This window comes from Staurois parvus, unplaced genomic scaffold (assembly GCF_062004578.1).
Source record: "Staurois parvus isolate SC_StPar_1 unplaced genomic scaffold, SC_StPar_1.0 ptg000772l, whole genome shotgun sequence".
NCBI lineage: Eukaryota > Metazoa > Chordata > Amphibia > Anura > Ranidae > Staurois > Staurois parvus.
In genome coordinates, this window is record NW_028318568.1 from 607290 (window position 1) to 631066 (window position 23777).

The 23777-nt window shown below is 42.9% G+C and overlaps 1 protein-coding gene across 1 annotated transcript in view; it reads left to right on the plus strand.

Moving 5' to 3' along the window:
• Positions 1 to 23777, plus strand: part of ADCY2 (adenylate cyclase 2) — a 685338-nt gene that overhangs the window by 133621 nt on the left and 527940 nt on the right. Inside the window, exon 3 of the mRNA XM_089654517.1 lies at positions 1474 to 1635. Coding sequence (XP_089510643.1) covers positions 1474 to 1635 — 162 coding nt within the window. The remainder of the gene's footprint in view (positions 1 to 1473; positions 1636 to 23777) is intronic.

Consider the following 23777-nt stretch of genomic DNA (forward strand, 5'->3'; position numbering starts at 1 on the left):
AGTGGGAATGGGTACATGTCAAAATTGAGTCCCTGCTTCCCTAATGTGCCAATTCCTAATGGGGAGCAGGGGGCGAATCATTAAAAGTGAACTTAAAGCAGAATTTCTTCTTTTAGGTGGAGTTCCGCTTTAAGTTCACAAGCAGCCTGTTTTATCTCCCCATCTTTATCTGTCCCCATCAAATCCAAAATGGTCTGGTGACTCATTGTTACCTCACAAAATTGTGCAACATTGTCAATTTTGTTTATGCCTGGTGTTTCTACTGTATTCATAAAACAGTACAACCGATCCATAAAGGAGAATCAGAACTATTGCAAACAAGATATATGTTCTAGAATCCATAAAACCAAAGTTCCACCTGTCAATGTGTTTCCCATGTGAACCATGCTTCTTCAGGACAGAAGAACTTAAGTATATTGACTGCACGTGGTTGGTTTCATCATAGATTTTTTGTATGCTATTGCTGACATTATACCACAATTATCTATAAAATTAATATCTAACTACTCAAGTTCCTTGGATCTTTATATTTGTCAGCAGTATGCCCTAGGGACGAGGTTTGTCTTGGCATCACCCTGAGTTGCATTGTGTTACATACACATGGTGAATTTATAACTGTATGAGTTTGGTAATTTAATCTATTTTTTGTATAAATAAAATCAAGATTCTATTATGTCAGTTTTTTGGGGGTGCTCCGATTGATAATACATTACTACTTCACCTATTGAACTGTTTTCTGAATATTTTACTAAGGGGTGATCAACACAGCACGGGAGCCTGATGGTTCCCTGCATTTCTGACTCTAGAAACAGTAGGGTAGGATTTCACTATGCTCGTATGTTTGTGATTCCACACTCACAGGGATACTAGTCCATAGTAATGAAATGCACTTGTAATAACCTGGGTCTACATTTGTGATTTTTTTTTTTTTTCATTTTAAAAATAAGAAAATCTGCAGGTAATATTTGACTCTCACAAAAGAGCTTGCATGTACAGATTAAGCAGACTGCAGGTGTGGATTTTCACAGATTCATCAATCTATCCTAATAATGTGGGCAATCTGGTGATCCTGTAAGGTACCTGTTCATTTAAACTGGATTCCTTAATGGTCCCTGTTATGCTTGCTAAAACTAGAATGCCTAAAATCCAAATCCTAAAGATCCAAACCTACTACAGGTTCAGAGTCACTTGATTCCATTATTATATAAGATTTCCCTATCTACTGTGAAGTCTACAATACCACCATTCCCTCAAACTAGAAAAATGGAGCAGGTAACCCGTCCTACAGATCTTAGCAGTACATACTGTTTTATACTTTGAAGCTAGAAAGAAAATGCCCATGTAGTGTATTTATAATACACAAAATGAATCACATTATATTTCTGCCATTTTCCCAAGATGTGAAACTATAAAGGTTGTTTTACAGAATTTCTGTAAGATGCTGATTACTTTTTGCTCTTCTCTCTTGGCTAGGTATCATTTTTCTTATTCATCATATTTGTGGCATATACCATGCTTCCTTTCAACATGAGAGATGCTGTGATTGCCAGTGCTTTGACTGCCTTGTCACACACAGTCGTTTTAAGTGTCTATTTATCTGCCTCTGAGGATAAAAGGGAACATCTTATCTGGCAGGTATGTGCCTTACATTAACTAAATAATGAAACTATTTTAAAAAATTATATTTCGAAATATGGATCAAAATATGGATTGTTTTCACTGATTCTGTGTTTGTGTGTGTGTGTATGTAATAATGTATGTGTGACAATGAGGGAGGGGGAATTCGGGCAGCAATAGGGGAACAATGGGACTTTGTAATGGCAGTAGAGTGTTGGACCATGGCAAGTATTGTGGAACAGTGATGTGAGATGTGGATTTAAAACAACTTGGACCTGTCAGTGTACACAGTGATTTCAATGGTGGTGGTGGTGGGGGCATAGGTAATGGTTACATGGAGTTTGGGAAGAGGAAGTATAATAGGTGGGGTGATAGAAGGGATAGGAGGTAGGGTGGAGGAGGGAGAAGGGGTGCAAGTAGCTGGTCTTGCCTAAGGTGCAAAATGGTCATCTAGCACCAGCCCTGGTAGTGATGCTGCTGTCACTATACCTGTTAGTCTGTAGCAGTGGAGATAGAGGGAACGTGCCATGTGGTGCTCACAATCACTCATGTGCGCACATGTAATCAGTGTGCCCACCCCTCCTTCCCCCTCATGTATACCCACCAAGCAAGTAATTCCTGGTTAGGCAGTAAAAGGGTACCTAATCAGGTTTGAGACTAATTGTTGAGTGAATATTGCCCCAAAAAAGGGAATCAGTCTAATCAGTCTAGCCATGCAGTGCTCATCCTTCCACAGGAGAGTCGTGTAGTGTATGTAAAGAGTACTGGTAATAATTAAGTGGGGTTCAGGAAGGAGAAGAGTGTAATAGAAGGGGTGTTGTCCTGACCTGACCAGTCTATAGACTTATCAAATTAAACTCCTGTCAAATAATCTGTCAAATTAAACATGCCCATTTTCTGGGCTAATAGGCAGGGGGTGTCAAAAAAGGGAACAGGGAGTGCAAGGAATGGACACTAGCCTGAAGAACATGTACCAATGCAAATTTTAATTTATTTTTAATTCCAATCGACCAGGAGCGGTGTATTTTTTAAATTCTTTAAGTGACACATTAAAAATTCTCAATTCATTTAAACTCTTGCCGACCTGTCCGCAGCAATTTTACTGTGGGCAAGAAGCATGTACAGGCACAATAATGTACTTATATGTCGGCATCTTCTTCCAGGTTCAGGAAGAACCCCACCCCCCACCGACTTCCACTGTGATTAGACAGCGGGATTTTGTCAGCAGGTTTTAGCCAATGATTCATAGCTGAGACTTGATTAACATCTGTGTTCTTTCAAAGCCCAGAGTCCTGTGTTGACAAACACACATGGTTCTGTACAGAGCAAACAATTTGTCTAATTTTTTGTAAAAAAACGCACATATTACACACATTAACACCTGTTAGGCACACACATTACCCTTCAATTACCGCAAGATGTTATCCCCTTCCCAGCGAGTTTCATTAGTACAGTGACAGTGTATAATATTATTACTGATCACTGTACTAGTGTCACTGGTGATGTCAGTGTCAGCCGGTTAGTCTACCTCCCACCCAATGTCAAATTGCCCGCCACACTATCACAGTCCCACTAAAATCGCTGATCACCACCATTATTAATATATAACAAAAAAATAAAAATTCCAGTATCTATACTATAGTTTGTCGATGTTATAACTTTCACACAAATAAATTAGTATACATGTATTGGGATTTTTTTTTTTTACCAAAGACGTAGCAGTATACATATAGAAATTTATGAAGATATTAGATTTTCTTATTTTGTTTTATTGGGTATGTTTAATAGCAGGAAGTAAAAAATATTGGTTTTATTTTCAAAATTTTCAGTTTTTTTTTTCATTTATATAATAATTTAAAAAAAAAAAAGCTCAGGAATGATCAAATATCTCCAAAAAAGAACCTTTGGGGGGCCTTTGGAGGCATCTGTTTGCTTTTTTTTTTTTTTTACGAAGATGGAAAAGAATATTGTTTGTTGATAATATTCCACTTTTTTTTCTTTGTTAAAGTTTTAGGGTCCTTTCACACAGGGAGGACCCGTTTAGCGGATGCACTTGCTCAGCGGGGGATCTCTTATTCCCACTGAACAAGCGGATGACAGCTCTGTGTCCACTCCGCTGCTGCAGAGCAAACACAGAGCTGCTCGCTCTTCTCAATGGGTGGTCAGATGAAAATGGGCCGCCTGTCCGTTTTCATCTGACCCGATTCGATGGACAGAAGGGAAATTGTATCCCCATCCGTCCCTTTTTGGGGATTGGATGTGGTGGTCTGTTTTTATTGGGCCACCCAGAGTGAGCAGCTCTGTGTCTGCTGCAGCAGTGGAGTGGACACAGAGCTGTCATCCGCTTGCTCGGTTGGGATCAGCGGAGAGATCCCCCGCTCAGCAAGCAGATCCGCTAAACGGGTCGGCTCCATGTGAAAGGACCCCAAAGCATGCTTGTTTTACTCACTGTGAAGCCTGAGGGGTTAATCCACTGCAGTGCTCTGCTGAACTTGGATAGAAGTCACAACGCTGCTCTAACTGCTGATGATAAAAAAGTATTTAGCAGTTTATATTTACTAAAATAATTGCATTTCCATGTTCTCTGTGCTTTTGGAGACCAGATATAATGAATGCAGGGTCCTGGGTTTATTAACACTTTAATGCCACTTTTACTATAGTACAGCAAGAATGAGAAAAATTGCATATACAAGTATACATCGGTTTACAAATGCCTCGGTTGACGTAATTTTTGGTTCACAAATGAAAATCCATTGAAAATAATGCCTTGGTTTACACATTTTTTATGAATATTTGCAATACGAAATGTCGGTGCCAATTTTTAAATGCAATTGCCGGCTTTTTTTTTCTTCACTATAGCTTACAGAGCTGTCATTTTCCCCGGAGTTAAAGGAAGCTTTGTTTCATTTAGAAACTAAAAAGAAACATTGTTTCTTTTAACTTGGGGGAAAAAACTAAAAAGAAACTTTCTCTTTTAGCAGGGGAGAAAGTGACAGCTGAATTTGTGAGCTATAGTGAAGAAAAAAAAAAGCAGTAAATACATTTTAAAACCAGCACCATAATGAATAAAAAAACAGTGTGGAGTCCCCCCTCCCATCGATAACAAGAACTTTGGGTCTCTAAACTGCATAAGTTCCAATCGTTCCAATTTCTGTGGGACTGTCCTGGGATTTCACCTACCCCATGTCTCTGTGATGTAAGTCTAAGCAAATACACAGTGGAGTACAAGAGAAACACAAAATAAAAGAAAATTAGAAGCTAAAACAAAATTAAAAGGCATTTACTCAAGTTTTAGAAGTCTGGCAAAAAAATGAACGAGTCAGAACTTTTGCTATTTGTGATGGATTTTGACTTTGGAGGAACACAGTGCTCACAGGACTGCGAGAAAGGATATCAGCAATGAAACGGTGTTACAATGGAACAGAGTCTTTATGGCTGCATTCAAGTGCAACAAATAGTAAATGAATTATGGGAGTGCAGTGCTACCACCAGAGGAGTCACTGAATTGTTTTGTGATTTCTCACTTGACGACACACCTTGAAGTATTTCAAAGAATGTATTAGGCCAAGCATAGCCTAAAAGAGGAGAGATTGAGCAAGTGTAATTATACAATCAATAAGGAAACATCATTACTCTGAGAGTTATGATTAAACACCTGTAGTGTTCTAACAGTAATTACAATAATAATTAATTAAATTAAACAGTAATTAAACAATAATTAATTCTGTTGATTATAATCAACAGAACTGAACTGCATTTACCAAGCAACAATGTATAAAGACACTTATTGTAACAGTCCCTATTTTGCCATTATATTTGATGTGAGTAACAGAAAAGAGAGATGTGTGGGTACCATTAGAACTACATTTCAAGAAAGAAATACAGTAAAACAAAGTGCCTCCTGTTCATGAGTGTGGTGATGTCATGGCACCAGTTCTCCAAACACATCCACTTCTTTATTGGAACAATGGACACACCACGCTGTGATACCCTCTTAGGACTGGGGAAGGCCAAGAAACATTCTACAAAAACACAACAGAAGGAGGGTGCACCAGTCTATATCCCAATGTAACATTTATCGAATAATAATAAATTGGATTTATTATATACTATGAAACCCAAGGGGTTAAATGTGGAACTGAACCTTAACTTTTTTATTTCAAATATATAAATCTAATAAGGCTTATTGTGTGATTAGATTGGGATAACAATATTATCAGTGATTGCATTTAAGATTTAAGGGCATTTAGTTAAGTATATTATCTCCCCAGGTTCATCTTCACATTCATCTTACATTTATTCCCTCCCCTTGAGTGTAGATCGCTGCAGGGTCCCATATTGTATCAATTGGGTACCCATTCGGAGTGTACATTTGCTATATACATAATATAAGTGTGGTTGACAGTTGAGAACTTGAGAATCACTCCACTTTATTATTTTGCATGGTATTAGAGTTCATCTTTACCCTGGTTATTTGCATATGGGATGTTGTTGCTTTATGTATATTAGTCATATGCTATGGGATGGTTATAGGTGACCTAGTGATGATTTCACCACTAGGGGCTAATATAGCAGCAGTTAAATTAGGCAGTTATATATATTTTTAGTCATCCAAGTATCCAGGGGGATTTTGGTATATATGGTACATGTAGGTATGTGCATTCATCTGTATAAGTGGTCTTTGGGTGTTTTTACATCCTGGGTAATATCGGAATAGGAGGGTGTTGTTTTATGTATTGAGATATATGTGGGACCTGTGCATTTGTGACCATAGATGGGTATGTTTATAGATTTACCAGTAGGGGGCTATATGACATAGTGGGGTTTATTTACTAAAGCTGGAGAGTGCAAAATTAGACTCACTTCTGCATAGAAACCAATCAGCTTCCAGGTTTCATTGCCAAAGCTTCATTGAACAAGCTGAGGTTAGAAGCTGATTGGTTTCTATGCAGAAGGGAGTCTGATTTTGGACTCTCCAGCTTTAGTAAATAAACCTCAGTATGTCTTGGCGTTTATGCACATATATAATTATCCATGTATCTATGGGATTTCCGTTTAATATGGAATGTCTAGGATTGCAATTATTACTATATAAGAGTTTGGAATAGATTTTAAAGTATAAGTGTCAGATACAATCCCATTTTGAAGTAATCCCTTTTGTAAAATGGCCGATTAGCGTCCTATGTGGGCGGACGTTCACTACATAAGAGCCAGCTGCATGTCTGATGTGTACATCCTTTGACAAAGTCGTAATGACGAAACTCATCAGCTAGTGACGTCAGACGCAAACCAGAAGTCCAGTGGCGGCCATCTTTGTAGAGGTCCAATGAAGGTGTTGTATGCTGGCGTTTTATACACATTTTAAGCGCTTTTTTAAAGAATAAACCAGTTTGTTTTATTTGGTACACTATGGTCTGCCTATGTTTGGTTTGATTACATTTGGGCAACATGGAGTGGAACATCGACATAAGAAGAGATCGTTGAGGCGTAGTAGTTCACTATGAGATTCCATGCTTCAGACCTAGGAGGATATGGTAAGGTACATGAACCGGCGAGTCACCTTAGGTGGATTGAGCACTGGTTGGTGATCATAGAGATCATAGAGATTGCAGGAGTACGGGCACAGTGGCACTATTGTTTTACATTGTATTGAAAATACTACACTATTATATTATATCTCTATTTGGGGAGTATTTGGTTATGAAAGAAGAAGAATGAAAATGAAGTGTTTTTCAAGATTCATCCACCTTTAATAAAGCGAGGATTTTTGATTGGAGGGTAAGAGTAGGAATTACGGATATTTATTGATGTCACATGGTGGAGAATTGGCACAAAATTAGCATTTTTTTGTCAGTGTAATATATATTTTAATTTATTATATATAAAAAGATAATGAACTATATGTGTTTTTTTTTTTGTTTTTTTTTTGGCATGAGGAGCTGACACTATTTATGAAAGGAGGAAAAGGAGCACACAACGGTGAAACCTTTGGAGGATTAAAGAATTTATAGTATGAATATCCTATGTGACTGTGAGAAGGGACCTTTTGATGTATGATGGATTTTGATGATTGGTTCTAGTTTATAATCATAGCTTCCCAGGGGCGAAGTAATATCCTGGCGCTTGGAAATTTCACATATTTTTGTGTAGTTTGTATCTTGGATTTTGTATATTGTATAGATATATGGGGGTGACAGTGATCATTGGTTTACCCTGGGTGTGGATTTTATTATACAGTGTTGTCTATAAAATCCACCCACTGCATGCTGTTAATCATAATGAGAGAGCAGACCTGATGGTAAACTAATGTCTCAGCTTCACCATCAGGTTCTGCCCACTGTCAGCTTCACTGGTTTATAGGGGCCTGTTGGCTGTGGAACTGACAGCATCCTTAACCAGGGACTGGTGTTATAAATTAATTCATCCAGTTTACTTGGCCTTGACAGGCTTGTGGCTCTTGGTCTTCTCAGGCAGATGTTGGATGTTGGGCAGAACTCCTCCCTGGGCAATGGTTACCCTACTGAGCAGCTTGTTAAGCTCCTCATCATTGCAGCCAGCCAGCCGAGGTGTCAGGGTCTTCTTGTTGTGACAGATGGCATTGCTGGCCAACTTTAGGTTCTCAGTCATCAGATACTTAAAGGTAGAGGCCAGATAGATGGGAGCTCCGACTCTGACCCACTCTGCGCAGTTACCCTTCCTGTCACAGTTTAGCCTGCCTGTGAAATTCTTACATCCTCGCTGCAGTATTTCTGTTAGACCTGTGATCCTATATACATGTGCTGCTGACGTCTGTATCCACCTATGGGCGTTGCCTGCTCTACTGTGGATTTATATCTTTTTTCCTTCTACCACTTCCTGGCCCGCCTCCCAGTCTGCTTTCCAATGTAAAACATGGTCAATGCAGAACATGTTGACTTTGCCATTTTAAAGGGCCAGACTGCCAGAAAAATGTATTTGGGGCTTTACCTCAGTTATCATCTATTCAAATAAATATTATCTGAATTCAATTCATTAGGAGTGTGTGATCTGAGTTCTTACTGAAGTTATACAGTACCTCATATTACACATTTCCTGTCATAATAATTTTATGATTATCTGAACTTTATCTCATCCCCTGTTCATGGTCACAATAATGCATTAAAAGTATTGCATAACCTGACATGTTATGTATTCATAATCTATATATGTTAAAAATATATGTTCTAATTATAACTCTCTTTTATTATGATTAAAAACTGTTCCTACAGTTTTCAGATTTAAAGTAGAGCAGCAGAATTTAAAATGTGATTCATCAAATAAACTACAATAAGAAGAGCTCCATTTATTCTATCCGGTATAGCAGAAAGATTTTCACAAGATTAAATTACTTATCTTGTAAAACTTATATTTAAGAAAATGATTTGAACTACTTCTTTCAGAGAAGAAACTAGCATACTGAATACTAACCAGGTAATTTTGTAACCGCTATTGCACAGCACAAAAAACTAGCATTAATTTATACTAATTTGTTATTATTATTCAGTATATTAAAATGTTGCATTCAGTGCAGTAAAACATCTATATAACATAGATGAGATAACAGCATGCATGTTATGCTTTTCAGACCGGTATATCCACATATTTAGCCTGTGAAAAGACTTCTGACTCTGTTCAAGCAGTTACGTTGTCAGGACCTTACCTATAGCTGTAATGTTCTAAAAAGTTTTTGTGACTATGAGGCTTTAATTGGTTAAACGGCCTTAAGATATTTTGGAAACTAAGGATTTCTGAGATTACTGGGATTTAACTGGTATACTCGGTCACTATTTATGTGGTTTGTGCTTGCTAACTGGGGTAATTGGAGATCTTTCATGCATCAATTTTTTGATGAATTAAGTTAAAGTAGAACTATAGGTAATTTTATTTTTAATTTTTGATAGAGTAAGGGAGATTTCCCTTCACTTCCTGTCCAATAGCCAAACAGGAAATGAGAGAAAATCCCTGCAAATTAAGGAATTTCTTGGGGACCCCAAGATCTCCATAACTATTGGCCGCATTGGAAGATTTACTCTCTATTACTTTTCTAAATATGAGATTTTCTTTTACTTTCACTTTCAATGATAATGGTAAACAGGACAAATTGAAAGGGTGAATCTCCTTAATGGGGGCACAGACAGCAATAAAAACATGTCCTAATCCATCTCCACTCTATCCAAAACTAAAAAAAATGTTTTGCGTTTAGTTACACTTTAACAAAGGAAATTCCTAGGGGATTAGACCTCACACAGAAGACCCCTGAAAAAAAACAGTAAAATAAAGTACAAATAATACAAAGTTGTGTGTAACAACTAACCCAAAATACTCCTTGGGGAGGGAAGAAAGGCAGAAAGATTAGGGAACACTGGATGGTTCAGAATATGCAAGATATAACCGTAAATATACAAGCAAATGGAAGATGCAAATATATAGAGTTTGGAAGGTGTAAGGCATCCCCCCCATCCCAAGGATAGAGGACTGCGAAGTGGAGGTAGCCAGGAAAAGGGGTCACTACTAGTTGGTTGCAGAAGACGGGGTATCTAACCATCTGTTATAGTGTGCTGCTCCCTTCCATTGTATATGGAAGTAATTTGCCATTGTGCAACAAGTCTGCAAGTCTTGTAACATCATGGTTAGGGATCAGGCAGGTTAAGATCAAGTTTGAGGATCAGGTAGGTTGAAGAAATAGACTAAATTGGGGTTTTGCTATAAGGGGGTGTTAGATGAGAAGCTCAGGGTGCCTTGTGTGTACCACCACTGGATTGCCCCATGGTCCTAAGGAGGTCAACATGGCAGTGGTGAGCATATAAGAGGCCTTGATCCCCTATTAGGGAGCTGAGTTAAGGCATCTGTAGAGCCCAAGATAGCAGCTTTTAGCATTGGTGCCAGATTATTTGGGACAGGGTTAAGACACCAGCTGATAGTGATCAAGAGGGACAGCACAAAAATGTGAAACATACCTGGCATGGTCAGTCTCTATATAAGGAGGACCTAGTAAGATTAATAAATTTAAATCTCATGGGGTGAACCCCCATTCACCAGTTGACTCTGATTCCTGAGACATTAGCAAATGTTTTGAAAAATGTAAGTTTCCTTCCTAAGAGATAGCCACTGAAAAACAGATATGATCATTTGCATTCAAGGTGACCACCTTCTCCAAATACATCACAAACCCCAGCGCACCAAAAACATCCAATAGGTGATAAAGGTAAAGGTATGCTGCTGCGCACCGGTGCAATACACCAATTATTAAAAATAATAATAAACAGCGCAAAACACAAAACCTCCTCATCACATAACTAACATCAATGCTCTCCTCCAACTCACTCCTAATAAGAGCTCCCCGGCAGTGCAAAAGAAAAAAATACCATAGTGTGATATTGCCAATACCATATACAGTATTCTAATAATACCAGGCCACTCACATGTTCAAGGATAGTTAAAAACATTTGTTTATTGCCTTCATCGGCTCACACAGATCCACATAGCCACAGTTCTGTCCAGAGACCTCACAGCCTTTTGGTTTGCAGAGGATAACAATACAGTTCTAACAACAAAGATGGTGTCAGGAATGGACTTGCCAGTAATGGTGGGACTCACCTGCCTTGTGGGCTGCAGTACCAGGGCTGGCCAGCGGGTTCTCTCAGCAATCAGAGATTCAACCCTGCAGTCAGCCAAAACACCTGAGGCTGATCACAGGTGTATTTAAGGGATGGCCAGACCTGCAGTCTGGGCCTTGGTGTGTGCTTTTCTATGGGCCCCTGTTCCTGTTCCTGTCTGACTGATTCGTTGCTGACCCTGCCTGATCCGGACCTCTGCTGACTTCTCCTGTTTGATCCCTGGCTTGTGACCCCGACCACTCTCTGCCTGACCCCCTGTACCTACCTGCCCGTTAGTTGCTGTACCCGGCTCGTGACCTGACTACTCTCTGCCTGCTCCTCCTGTTCCTACCTGCCCGATTGTTATTGACCCGGCCTGCCTGACTACGCTTGCATTGTATGTATTGTTATCTGTGGGTGGTTTGGTTTGGTTCGTTTGCACTGTGTTATGTTTTAGTATTGCACTGCGTTTATGTATTGTTAGTGTTAATAAATTATATTGTTTATAACATATCTGAAGCCTGCGTTTCCCTGCGTCAGTTCACATACCTCTGGTCATACCCTGGAGCCCTGACATTACACCAAGGCCAATCCTGACCAGAAGTGGCTGCACAGGGAAGCCATCTTGGCTTGTTGCTGGGAAGGATGGATCTGGATGAGGTTGTGTATTTATCTCTGCTAGTGTTTGATGACAGAGAATATGCTTATCAGACTCTGAAGGAGTATCCCAGGGATCAACTGCTAGAATGTATACGGATCGCTCATGTTCTAGTAGATCAGGGCACAGAATTCTCTGAGGTGCAGCCATTGATTCAAGTTTGTGCTGAGTTGGTTTCATCTGGTACCCCCGAATGCAGGGATGAATTTTTTCCCCCATTTAGTGCCGACCAGGTAGAGTCCCTGGTATGGTTATTAGAGGATGATGTGGATTACTTTCTGGAGCGTTATTCTGCATGTTCACCACAGGTACTAAGAGATTGTATAAACCAGTGCAGTCATTGACCAGACATGCTTTGTGTAAGCGGAGCTTTGTTCAACCCATACTGCAGACATGGTCAGACTTGTTGCACCCAGCCTCAGTCAGCTTACAACATCATTCCTCCACTCAAGGCACTCTTCCTGCATCCCCGACAGCACCCCCAGTGACTGCCCAGTATAATCTAACTACCACATACCAGTCCTCTGCTCCCACTCGCTGCACCTATCCTTTCTTTAACCCTGTAAAGAAGTCCTCTGTAGCAACTGCTCCCTCCTCTGTTCCATCTTCCAGCTCTTCTCTGTCCTCAGCTGCTCCATTCGTTTGCAGACCTGTGTTTACTTGCAGTGCTCCAGTAGTTAAAACCAGAAAAAAATGAAAATTCTTTCCAACCAGTACCATCCTGCCAGTATCCAAACCGGTGAGCCTGCCGTCTGAGAACCTGTCTTCCGTGGTTCAGCCTGGTGCCTCGGCACCCGCACTTCAGCCTGATGTCTCTACCCAGCCTGATGTCTGTACTCAGCCTGATGATCCTATCACGCCTGATGACCCAGTGCCCGCTGTTGAGCCAGACGATCCAATGCCTGATGACCCAGTGCCCGCTGTCATGCCTGGTGACCCGATGCCCGCTGTCGAGCCAGACGATCCAGCGCCAGATGACCCGGTGCCTGCTGTCGAGCCAGACGATCCGGTACCTGATGACCCGGTTCCCGCTGTCGTGCCAATTGACTCAGAGCCCACTGTCGTGCCTGGTGACTCGGTGCCCACTGCCTTGCCAGATGACGCGGTGCCCGCTGTCAAGCCAAATGACCTGATGCCTGGTGACCCGATGCCCGCTGTCCAGCCAGACGATCCAATGTCTGACCCAGTGCCCGCGGTTATGCCAGTTGACTCGGAGCCCACTGTCATGCCTGGTGACTCGGTGCCCACTGCCTTGCCAGATGACGCGGTGCCCGCTGTCGAGCCAAATGACCTGATGCCTGGTGACCCGATGCCCGTTGTCGTGCCTGATGACCCGGCGCCCGCCGCCCCGCCTGGGGGCCCGGCGCCCGCCACTCCGCCTGGGGGCCCGATGCCTGTCGCTCCGCCCGGGGGCCCGGTGCCTGCTGCCCCTCCCGGGGGCCCGGTGCCTGCCGCCCCTCCCGGGGGCCCGATGCCTGTCGCCCCTCCCGGGGGCCCGATGCCTGTCGCCCCTCCCGGGGGCCCGATGCCTGTCGCCCCTCCTGGGGGCCCGATGCCTGTCGCTCTGCCTGAGGGCCCAGCGCCCGCCGCTCCGCCTGGGGGCCCGATGCCTGTCGCCCCTCCTGGGGGCCGATGCCCGTCGCTCCGCCTGGGGGCCCAGCGCCCACCGCTCCGCCTGGGGGCCCGGCGCCCGCCGCCCCGCCTGGGAGCCCGGTGCCCGTCGCTCCGCCTGGGGTCCCGATGCCCGTCGCTCCGCCAGGGGGCCCGATGCCTGCTGCTCCGCCTGGTGGCCCGGTGTCTGCTGCACCGCCTGGTGGCCCGGTGCCTGCTGCTCCGCCTGGTGGCCCGGTGCCTGCTGCTCCGCCTGGTGGCCCGGTGCCTGCTGCTCCGCCTGGTGGCCCGGTGCCTGCTGCTCCGCCAGGTGGCCCGGTGCCTGCTGCTCCGCCTGGTGGCCCGGTGCCTGCTGCTCCGCCTGGTGGCCCGGTGCCTGCTGCTCCGCCTGGTGGCCCGGTGCCTGCTGCTCCGCCTGGTGATCCGGTGCCTGCTGCTCCGCCTGGTGATCCGGTGTCCGCTGCTCCGCCTGGGGGCCCGGTGCCCGCTGCTCCGCCTGGTGATCCGGTGTCCAGCCCGATGTGCCTCTGCCCGAAGTCCAGCCCGATGTGCCGCTGCCCGGAGTCCAGCCCGATGTGCCGCTGCCCGGAGTCCAGCCCGATGTGCCGCTGCCCGGAGTCCAGCCCAATGTGCCGCTGCCCGGAGTCCAGCCCGATGTGCCGCTACCCGGAGTCCTGCCCGATGTGCCGCTGCCCGGAGTCCTGCCCGATGTGCCGCTGCCCGGAGTCCTGCCCGATGTGCCGCTGCCCGGAGTCCTGCCCGATGTGCCAGTCTTTGATATCCCGCCAGTTACCAGACCCGGGCGGTGGAACATTTTGCCCAGCTAGGACTGTTTGGAGCGTCCTGAGGCCGCTCCTTGAGGGGGGGTACTGTCAGGAATGGACTTGCCAGTAATGGTGGGACTCACCTGCCTTGTGGGCTGCAGTACCAGGGCTGGCCAGCGGGTGCTCTCAGCAATCAGAGACTCAACCCTGCAGTCAGCCAAAACACCTGAGGCTGATCACAGGTGTATTTAAGGGATGGCCAGACCTGCAGTCTGGGCCTTGGTGTGTGCTTTTCTATGGGCCCCTGTTCCTGTTCCTGTCTGACTGATTCGTTGCTGACCCTGCCTGATCCGGACCTCTGCTGACTTCTCCTGTTTGATCCCTGGCTTGTGACCCCGACCACTCTCTGCCTGACCCCCTGTACCTACCTGCCCGTTAGTTGCTGTACCCGGCTCGTGACCTGACTACTCTCTGCCTGCTCCTCCTGTTCCTACCTGCCCGATTGTTATTGACCCGGCCTGCCTGACTATGCTTGCATTGTATGTATTGTTATCTGTGGGTGGTTTGGTTTGGTTAGTTTGCACTGTGTTATGTTTTAGTATTGCACTGTGTTTATGTATTGTTAGTGTTAATAAATTATATTGTTTATAACATATCTGAAGCCTGCGTTTCCCTGCGTCAGTTCACATACCTCTGGTCATACCCTGGAGCCCTGACAGATGGCCACCTGGAACGCACCCCTCAGCGTGCGTTCCACTCACCGGAAGTGATGTAGGTCGTAAGAACGGCAGACCGGAAGTGCGTCACTGCGTTTCACCCCTCCCACAGGGCGTTCTCAAGCTCCTGGTTCTTTGGTGGTTCTGGGATCCTTTTTACTCTAGAAGCATGTATCCAGACATTGGAATCAGCAGACAGAACTACGGTTCTCGTCACAGCCATCACTAGGGTAGGTTCTCCGTATGGTCTTGTGTTTGTGATGTTCCTTAACCACTACCCAATCTACTGGCTTGTATGGGTGGGTTGGATCATCTGTGGGAAGAGGAAATGTGAGAGAGAAATCACTGTATACACCATTCAACACTCTATTCAATTCCTGGACATATATTTCCTGGATTATTCCTAAATCACCTGGCATAACTACCAGGGGACCTCTTGTCCAAGGGGTGGGGAATGGCCTGCCCATAAGAATTTCAAAGGGGGAAAGCTTGGTGACTTTGGTGTCATCCTCATCTCAGCCAGAACAGCTGGCAGGTATGACTCCCATCCCTTAAATGTCCCACCTGTTCCCTTCCTTAGTTTTTTCTTCAGGGTCCTATTTGCCCATTCTATCTGACCAGAACTCTGTGGATGGTAGGGTATGTGGAACTTCCAATCAATGCTCATCAGTCTGGCTACCTGTTGTGCAACCTTTTATGTAAATGCTGGTCCTTTGTCTGAGTCTTTATTTACTGGACATCCCCATCAAGGGGTTATTTCTTTGCAAAGGATTTTAGCAACAGTCCTTGCATCCTCCTTGTTTGTTACAAATGCTTCGGGTCAGCGACTGAACCACTGCATACCCTGAATGTCAGGTAACTGAACCACTGCATACCCTGTTAAAAAGGTATCATCAGAAGGTCTGGAACAAGAACCATCTACAAATATGTACAGAGCTTCCAAAATGGGTGTTTGTTGCATATCTATTCTGGGAGTGGTATCTTTATGTATTACCTGAACTCAATCATGTTCCTCGGGTGGGTTGTTAGTTTCACCTTTTATCCCTAGCAAACAATTTAACATAGCTAAGGGACCTGAGTTAGAACCTGCATATTTAACTTCCAAATTTGCAGTTGATGTCAAAATCACTTCATTACCACTTGCCCTTTGTGCTGTCATGTGCGGCGTAGTGAGGTTCCTAAGGACATGCAGTACATGATGTGTGGTGTGAAGGATGGTTTTATGTCCCAGAGTCACACTCATTGAGTTTTCCACCGCCATGTCACAAATGGCCAGGGCTCTCATGCCAGCATGCCCTGTACCGGACTAGCGCTACTTTTGAAAAATAGGCTACTGGCCTCATGTGTCCTCCATGATCCTGAGCGAACACAGCCGCCATGGTCTTACTATTGTCATGAGCATACACATGAAAATCAACACTGTAATTCTCTAAACCCAGAGCAGGAGAGGAAACTAATGAGGACCTCAAGGTTTGGTAAGCATTGGTGGATTCTTCGTCCCACTCGATGAGGTCTGAAGCCTCAGTTTTAGTGCGCTGCATGAGTATAAAGGGAGCAGTCAGGTATACATTGGCGACAATAGTTGACCATACCAAGGAAGGAGACCATTTCCTTTTTAGTTTTTGGGCGGGGTAGACTCGTAATGGCTTGGATCCTGGACTGGCTCACCATTCTGGTGCCTTGTGACAGAGTGAAACCCAAGTAATCCACCAAAGTTTGACAATATTGTACCTTATGCCTTGCCACCTTGTGTCCCTCTGTACCCAGAAAATTTAACAGAGGTATACTTTCCTGCCTACAAGCCTCCCTGTTGGGTGAACAAAGTAACAAGTCATCCACGTACTGGAGCAATGTGGAACCATAGCGGGGTGCCCAACTCTGTAAGGATTCTCAGAGCGCCATGAAATATACAGCTTGAGAATCCAGATAGCCTTGGGGCAATCTGGGCCAGGTTAACTGTTTGTCGGCCAGAGTAAAACTTAACAGTAGTTGTGTCTCTTCGTCAATTGGGACAGAAAAAAACGCATTGCTTAAATCGATCACAGTATAACACTGTGTATCATGTGGAATGGAGGTAATTAATGAGGGCACATCTGGGACAATGGGTGCAATTGGAATAACAAGATTGTTAATGGCCCTGAGATCTTGCACTAAACGGTAAGTACCATCAGCTTTCTTCACTGGATTTACCAGGGTGTTAAATGGAGAAACCACATGTTTCAAAACACCTTCCTTGAGGAGCTTCTCTACTATGGGCATGATACCATTAATCTTTTCTTGTGATAAAGGATACTGCTTTTGGTACACTGGACCAATTCTAGGTTTAAGTCTGGCTTTGTAAGGTGTACAGGGAATATACTCTACATCTAGATTCAGGTTTCACTTTGTCTAAATCCTCCATGCTCACAAAACAGTGAGATGACTCCATGTGCACCCCTCCCTTCTCACTTCTGATTGTGGCCTTGAATTTTCCCAACAGATCTCTGCTTAGCAAATTCACAGGGCATTATGATTTTGAAAGAATGTATCACTATGGAATCTTTCCCGTGAGAATCTGAAATACACAAAGGGGGTGTTTCCCAGGTTTTGGAACATGTCCCAGTTATACCAATTGAAGGTTCACTCTTCTTCTACTCTTCTTCTACTACTTCTTCTACTCTACTTCTACTCTACTTCTACTCTACTTCTACTCTTGTTCCCTCACAATGATCTTCCCTCAAACTGGACAGGCTGGCTGCTATGTCATTTTAGAAACCCATTTTTGTGCCACCAACCATTAGTGTAATTTGCGGAAGCTGATCATGGCTAGCAGTTAGCTGGAGGAATGCCAAAAAGGGGTAATCATGAGTATGCCTTCTTCATCAATTGCCATTATAACATCCATCTTGCAAAGTAAATCTCTTCCTAACAGATTATTCGGGTAGTCAGAGATTATGGTAAATTCATACCAAATAATCTGTTAATTTCCTCTTTTGTCAGGGTCTCCTTGCACAGGCAAGGGGGGGGGGGGTCTTAAAAGTTGGGAGACTGCTCCACTAATTTCCATCGAAGGTTCACATAAAAAGAGTGGTCCCACATATTCTTCCTCCTTAATAACTGTACGAGTCGAACACATGACAACTATGAACAGTAATATTTTTCCTGCTACTCTTAGAACCATTAAAGGTTCCTGTTCAGGAGTATGTGAGACAACTGGACATGTGAGGAACTTTTACCTTCGGGGCATCCCTATTGTGGACCTTGGTTCTGCCAACTAATTGTGTACTTGATGGGTGGATTTCTGCACTTTGTCTCCTGTGGTATGGATTTGTTCCCTCTAAATTGTGGGCAGTCCTTTTTCCAATGACCTTCCTGTCCACATACAAAACATATGTCATCTTTGGGTCTCCCACCTCCTCTACCATTATATCCTTTCCTTTCCCTGTTTCCATTGCTACCTTTTTCTCTAGGATTATAACTATGTTGTAACCCCTGAAAATGTGCTTTGTTGATAGATTTGGGGTCCTCAAAACATCCAGTGGAATCTTTCTCCATCACTTGCTTTTCAAACATACTTGCATCCATCTCTGTCCAGTTTGAAATAAGCTGTTTTATTAACAGTGAAATCTCAGGTTTGAATCCTGTCATCAAGGTTTGGATATATATAGTGCCCATTTCTGCATTAGCCATATCCATCCCAGCTTCTTCCTTCCAAACTTTTCTACATCTTTTCACATACTCTGTCACTGTCTCTTTTGTTCCTTGCTTAGAAGCAACAGCAGTTGCTAACAATTTCCTACTTTTCCATATTTTCTCCATCTCGGCTGTCACCTCCGAACAATACCTTTGTCTGAGTGTCTTCCTTCAGCCATGCATGAGTGGCTGCCAGGGGTTCCAGGATTACCTAGATCATGTATGGTAGGCACCTTTGCCCAGTCAAAACCTGAGTCTATGTCATATCCCAAAATTCAGTCAATTATTAATTTAATTTCCTGTTGTGAGCACTGTCTACCTTGTGTGGCTTTTTTAAAATAATTTATGCAGGCAGTTGGCTTCTTTCTAGGGTCTAGACTATTCTTTATGATGTCATTCATTTCTGTCATGTCCATGGGCTTAATTACCACATCATTTCCCATCACAATGTACAGGAAAGCTAAATTTTCTCCCCTTTCACTCTTTCCTTGTACATTGCCTCTCAAAGTCCTATAATTGGGAACTACAGTCCTTTTTGTAGATGTAAGTGTAATCGTTCGTGAACTGTGTAGCTCGGGTTACTTGCCACTTGGGACTACCCTTTGATCTGTCTCCTTCTCCTCCCTCTGACCCTCCCTCCTCCCGTTCAGTACTGTCTGGACTCTGTATTTCTACTGTCTGTTCTATGGGAGGTTGCTGTGGTCTATCTGTCCTTAAAGGTTTGAGAAAATCAGGATCCTCCTTCTTTGTCAAGGCTGGATATACTTGTGTATAACTTGGCGGGGCAGATGGTGGGGTTAACGAGTGAAGATGAAAATTCCTGGGCTCTGGAGCGTAACCAGACTCATATTTGAGCCAGTGAATACCTGCCGCACACATATATTTCTTGTCCTAACTTGGGTCTCCTGAAAATCAAGGAAAAGATTCCTTATCTCCCAAACACAATCCCCTTATGTCCATATGAAATGTATCATTAGACCCGTCTCTAGGAAAGGGACTACTGCTTTTCATATCCAGGGACCAATCGGAATATTTTCTATGAAAGGAACCACATAATAGTCATCCCATGGTGATACTCTTATCACATATTCCTTACAAATTAATCTAGACAATTCAGAATTCTCTTGTCTTTATTTCCTTTTCTTAGCAATATCACTTAACACTTTACGCAGAGGCTTTGGAATTTTTGTCAAAGATCCCTTACCTTGGATCTGAACCATGTTGGAAGCAAAACAGCTGTTAGGAAAAGCACTATGTTATTACAGTGTCAACACTTTTTTTTTTCCTCTGAAGCGGAGAGGCTATAACATTGACAAAGCCTTCTCAATAGTTCAGGAGTTTAACACTTAAAAGTAGAACACTTGTAATAAACCTATACTGTAACAAAATTACTACATAACAGTTTCTTAACACACAACAAATAAGCACTTGTACAGTACTTCTAAAATGGAAGAAATAACCAAGGACTCCTGTGAATTCACAATGTTACACCTACCTAGACAATTTTTCCCTAGAGGCTTCCAAAACCTCTGAATTCCCTTTGAGGACCAACAATCTCAAACAGTAACTTTTGGCTACTATCCCTGGGTCTTTAAAGGGAGTTGATTAAAGTAGAACGAAGGCAAAATAGAATAGCTTACCTGACCAGCTTCGCCTTTAATCTCGACTTCTGACACCAAATTGCAAGTAATCAGTCTGTCTGTAGCCCAAAATAATGTACTCGGATATTTCAACCTCTGAGCTCAGAAGAAATAAAGCTCCAGACACCGAAGTGTGCAAGCTAAATCTCTGAAAGTGTAATACGTACAAACTGTGTTATACGAAGTCAGAATGACCAATGAAATATTTTTTTTTTCATTAATATTTTATTCAGTTTTACATTTCATCTCTTCCATCAATTAAAATTTCAATATAACTTATTCAATTATTTTCACCCAACATACAAAAAGTACAAACTCCCCCTTCACCCCTCCCTATCCCACTCCATACCATACCACCCCCCCCCCCCCACTTCTCAGTTTCATTTCTCTCTCTTTTGGAATCCTAGGGTTTTCATGTATTCTTCTTTCCTATACACTTTCAATTAATTTAGCCTTCTTAAACTCCTCCCACTTTTTCCATTTCTCACAAAAACACTCCATTTTATCCTTATCTATATGGTATAGTTTTTCCATCCTGTGTATCTGATCTACCTTTTTAATCCAGTCCGATATTCTCGGTGCTTCCAGTTCCATCCAGAATTTCGTAATCAAACCCTTTGCTGTGTTAATATAGCGCAATAACCCAGAATTTCTATATCTTTCGACTGTTAACTCTGTTCCATGAAAGAGACATACCCCTGGTTCCTTTAATATTTTTATCCCAGTTATTTCTTGTATAAAGTGAATTACTTCTTCCCAATATTTTTGAATTTTGTGACACTCCCACCAAATGTGACCCATTGTACCCTGTTCCCCACAACCCCTCCAACATAAAGGTGATTCGTCCCTATTTTGTTTGTGTACTATATTTGGTGTCATATACCACCTTGCCAAACATTTATAGTTCATCTCTACCTCTTTCATGCTCATATTACCATGTGTTAACTTAAATCTTTTTTGTTTATCCTCCTCTATTCTTATTCCTAATTCAGCTATGTACCGTATTTATTGTTAACTTAGTAAGAATTTTATATATTTTCGAAGTTCCATGTTTCCCATCTCCCCTTGTACTAAACAAATTTTCAAATGGGTTCCATTGCGCTTTCTTCCTTAGGGGCCTAGGGAGCTTTTCTATAAAATGTCATTTGCCCCAGATCTTTCTGTATTATCACCATCTTTTTTTATTGATTTTTCAAGACTTTTAAACATTTCTGCTATTTCTTTTTTAGTTGGCATTTGTAGTTCCTTTTCTTGTTCTTCCACCTCCACTCTCTTTCCTTTGTTGAATACTACTCGCCATTCCCAGGGATAGTCTAGGACTGTCTCCCATACTGATTTCCAACACACTCCTTTCACTTAATCCTTGTTGTCTTTCTGGAGTCATATTCCCCTGTGAGGGTATATATTTTTTAATCATACTTGTTTGGGAACTCTTGGGCCCAACTCCTTTGGCTACTTTGTTTTTCATATCGTCAGAGATTTAGCTCACTTCTCCAAACTTTGGGGGGGGGGTAATTATTTTACAGTCCCGTATATCACTTCAACCCCTCTGCTTGACTCTGTCTTCTGAGGGCCTGTACTTTGCTCTTTAGACCTCCTTTCTTCTGAACCCCCTGGGCAATCTCCCCTTTAAATCCACTTTTACATACAGTTCATTGCAAGCAATACAAAAACTCCTTGTTTCTCACACTCACCCTACGGAGGTCTTCTCTTTTACATACAGTTGCTTCAGGCTCTTTTTTCTATAGGCTGTGAGCTGTGGGCTGTAAGCTGTGCTTCTCACCAGTTCCTCTGTTTGTATTGCTGCTTTACTTTTGCTTAGGGGGAGATTCCCTCGCTGGGTTCCATCCTCTGATGCTCTGGGCTCCGTGCATTCAGTGGGAGAGCCGACGTCTCCCTTCACCTGGAAACACCAGCCGGCTTCTCCTCCTCCCAGCACTCCTTTGCGGGAGGTCACGTAACCGTTATCGTGTCCTCCGGGCTCCAGACAACCCGCTGCTCCAGACTGAGACTTTACTCGTTCCCCTGCAGCGGACCCCGGCGTTCCACCTCCCGCAGTCTCACCGCTTAACTGGTCTCCACAATCTCCCAAACCTCCAGCATGATCCCCCCTCTCAAAGGTAGGGCTTTACGGGTAACCCTGATGCTTTGCTGGACACATATGAGGGGCAGGTGGCTGACTTACGGAGAGCGCTCACATCACGCTCTCCCTGGCCGCCATGACCAGGCTCCTCCTCCTAGCTGATTGGTTTCTCCAGCCAATTAAATATTGTACTCTTATCAAAGAAAATACTAACTACAAATGGCTGAAGACCACCATATAAGGTAGTTCCATTTCTGCAGAATAGAAACTGAAGATATGAAACGTGATACAAAACTTCAAAAACGAAACTAACAGTTCAAACATCTAAAATGGAGGCATTATACAAAATGGAGTTAATATGTTAAGACATTTTTCCTTACAGTACCCTCTGACTTCTCTGTAGTGGGAATTAGGAAGATAACCCCCCCCCCCCTTATTATTGACTGTAAGTAAAGAAGGTGGAGCCAGCAAATGAACTGTTGTAGAAACCCTGGTGCCTGTGTTCATGTGATGGGTCTAAAAGTTGGTGAACTTTTAGACCCATCATGCTCATGAATCTTTTCTGGTCTAGTTGTGTCAGGTTGGGGATGACATAATTCATTCATCAAGATTTTAGTATAGATTTAGTAAGGATTTTTATATCACAGTTGAACAGGACTATGGGTCTGTAGAAGAAACAGAGGGTGGGATCCTTAAGTGGTTTATATGTAAGATGATATGGGCATCAAACATGGCTGTTGGCAAAATGTCAAATGGTAGACATTTCACATAGAGATTATGTAATTGAGAAACAAATAGAACAGCATTCTTTTTATAAACTGTTCCCATCTTAGCCAGATGCTTTGCCATTAGGAAAGTATCTTATAGTAGAAGCCATTTCATCCTAAAATACCTTTGTCACCAAAAGATGCTTATCTGCAGGTTTTCTGGGGTGTCTGCTTGTCCAGGTCTAAGGAGAATGTGGTGTTTAAATCCCCAGTAAACAATATTTTGTCATAGAAATTAGGTGAAATCATATCATATAGTGTAGATAGTAGTGTGTCATAAATGAAGGGGAATGTACAAATTAAAAGTACATATTCACTGTTTTCGCCTCTGTGGTCAGGAGGCAGACTTCTTCCAAGCCTTGTGGCTATGTCCTTGGATACAAATATTTTGGTCCCATATGTGCAATTTCATTCAGTTTGCACTAGGTCTCCTGAATGTCCACTATCCATAAATTTGCCTGTTGGAGTTGGTGGAGGATCCCTCAGTCTGCTCCCATACTAAAAACTTGATGCATATTCTCTATTTCTATGCTAAAAAGATTACTCTTTTAGAATGGAAACAACTGATTGATGCTGCCTTTCTATTGTATCAACTCACCTATACAACTAGGGGTACACCAAAACATTTTGATAAA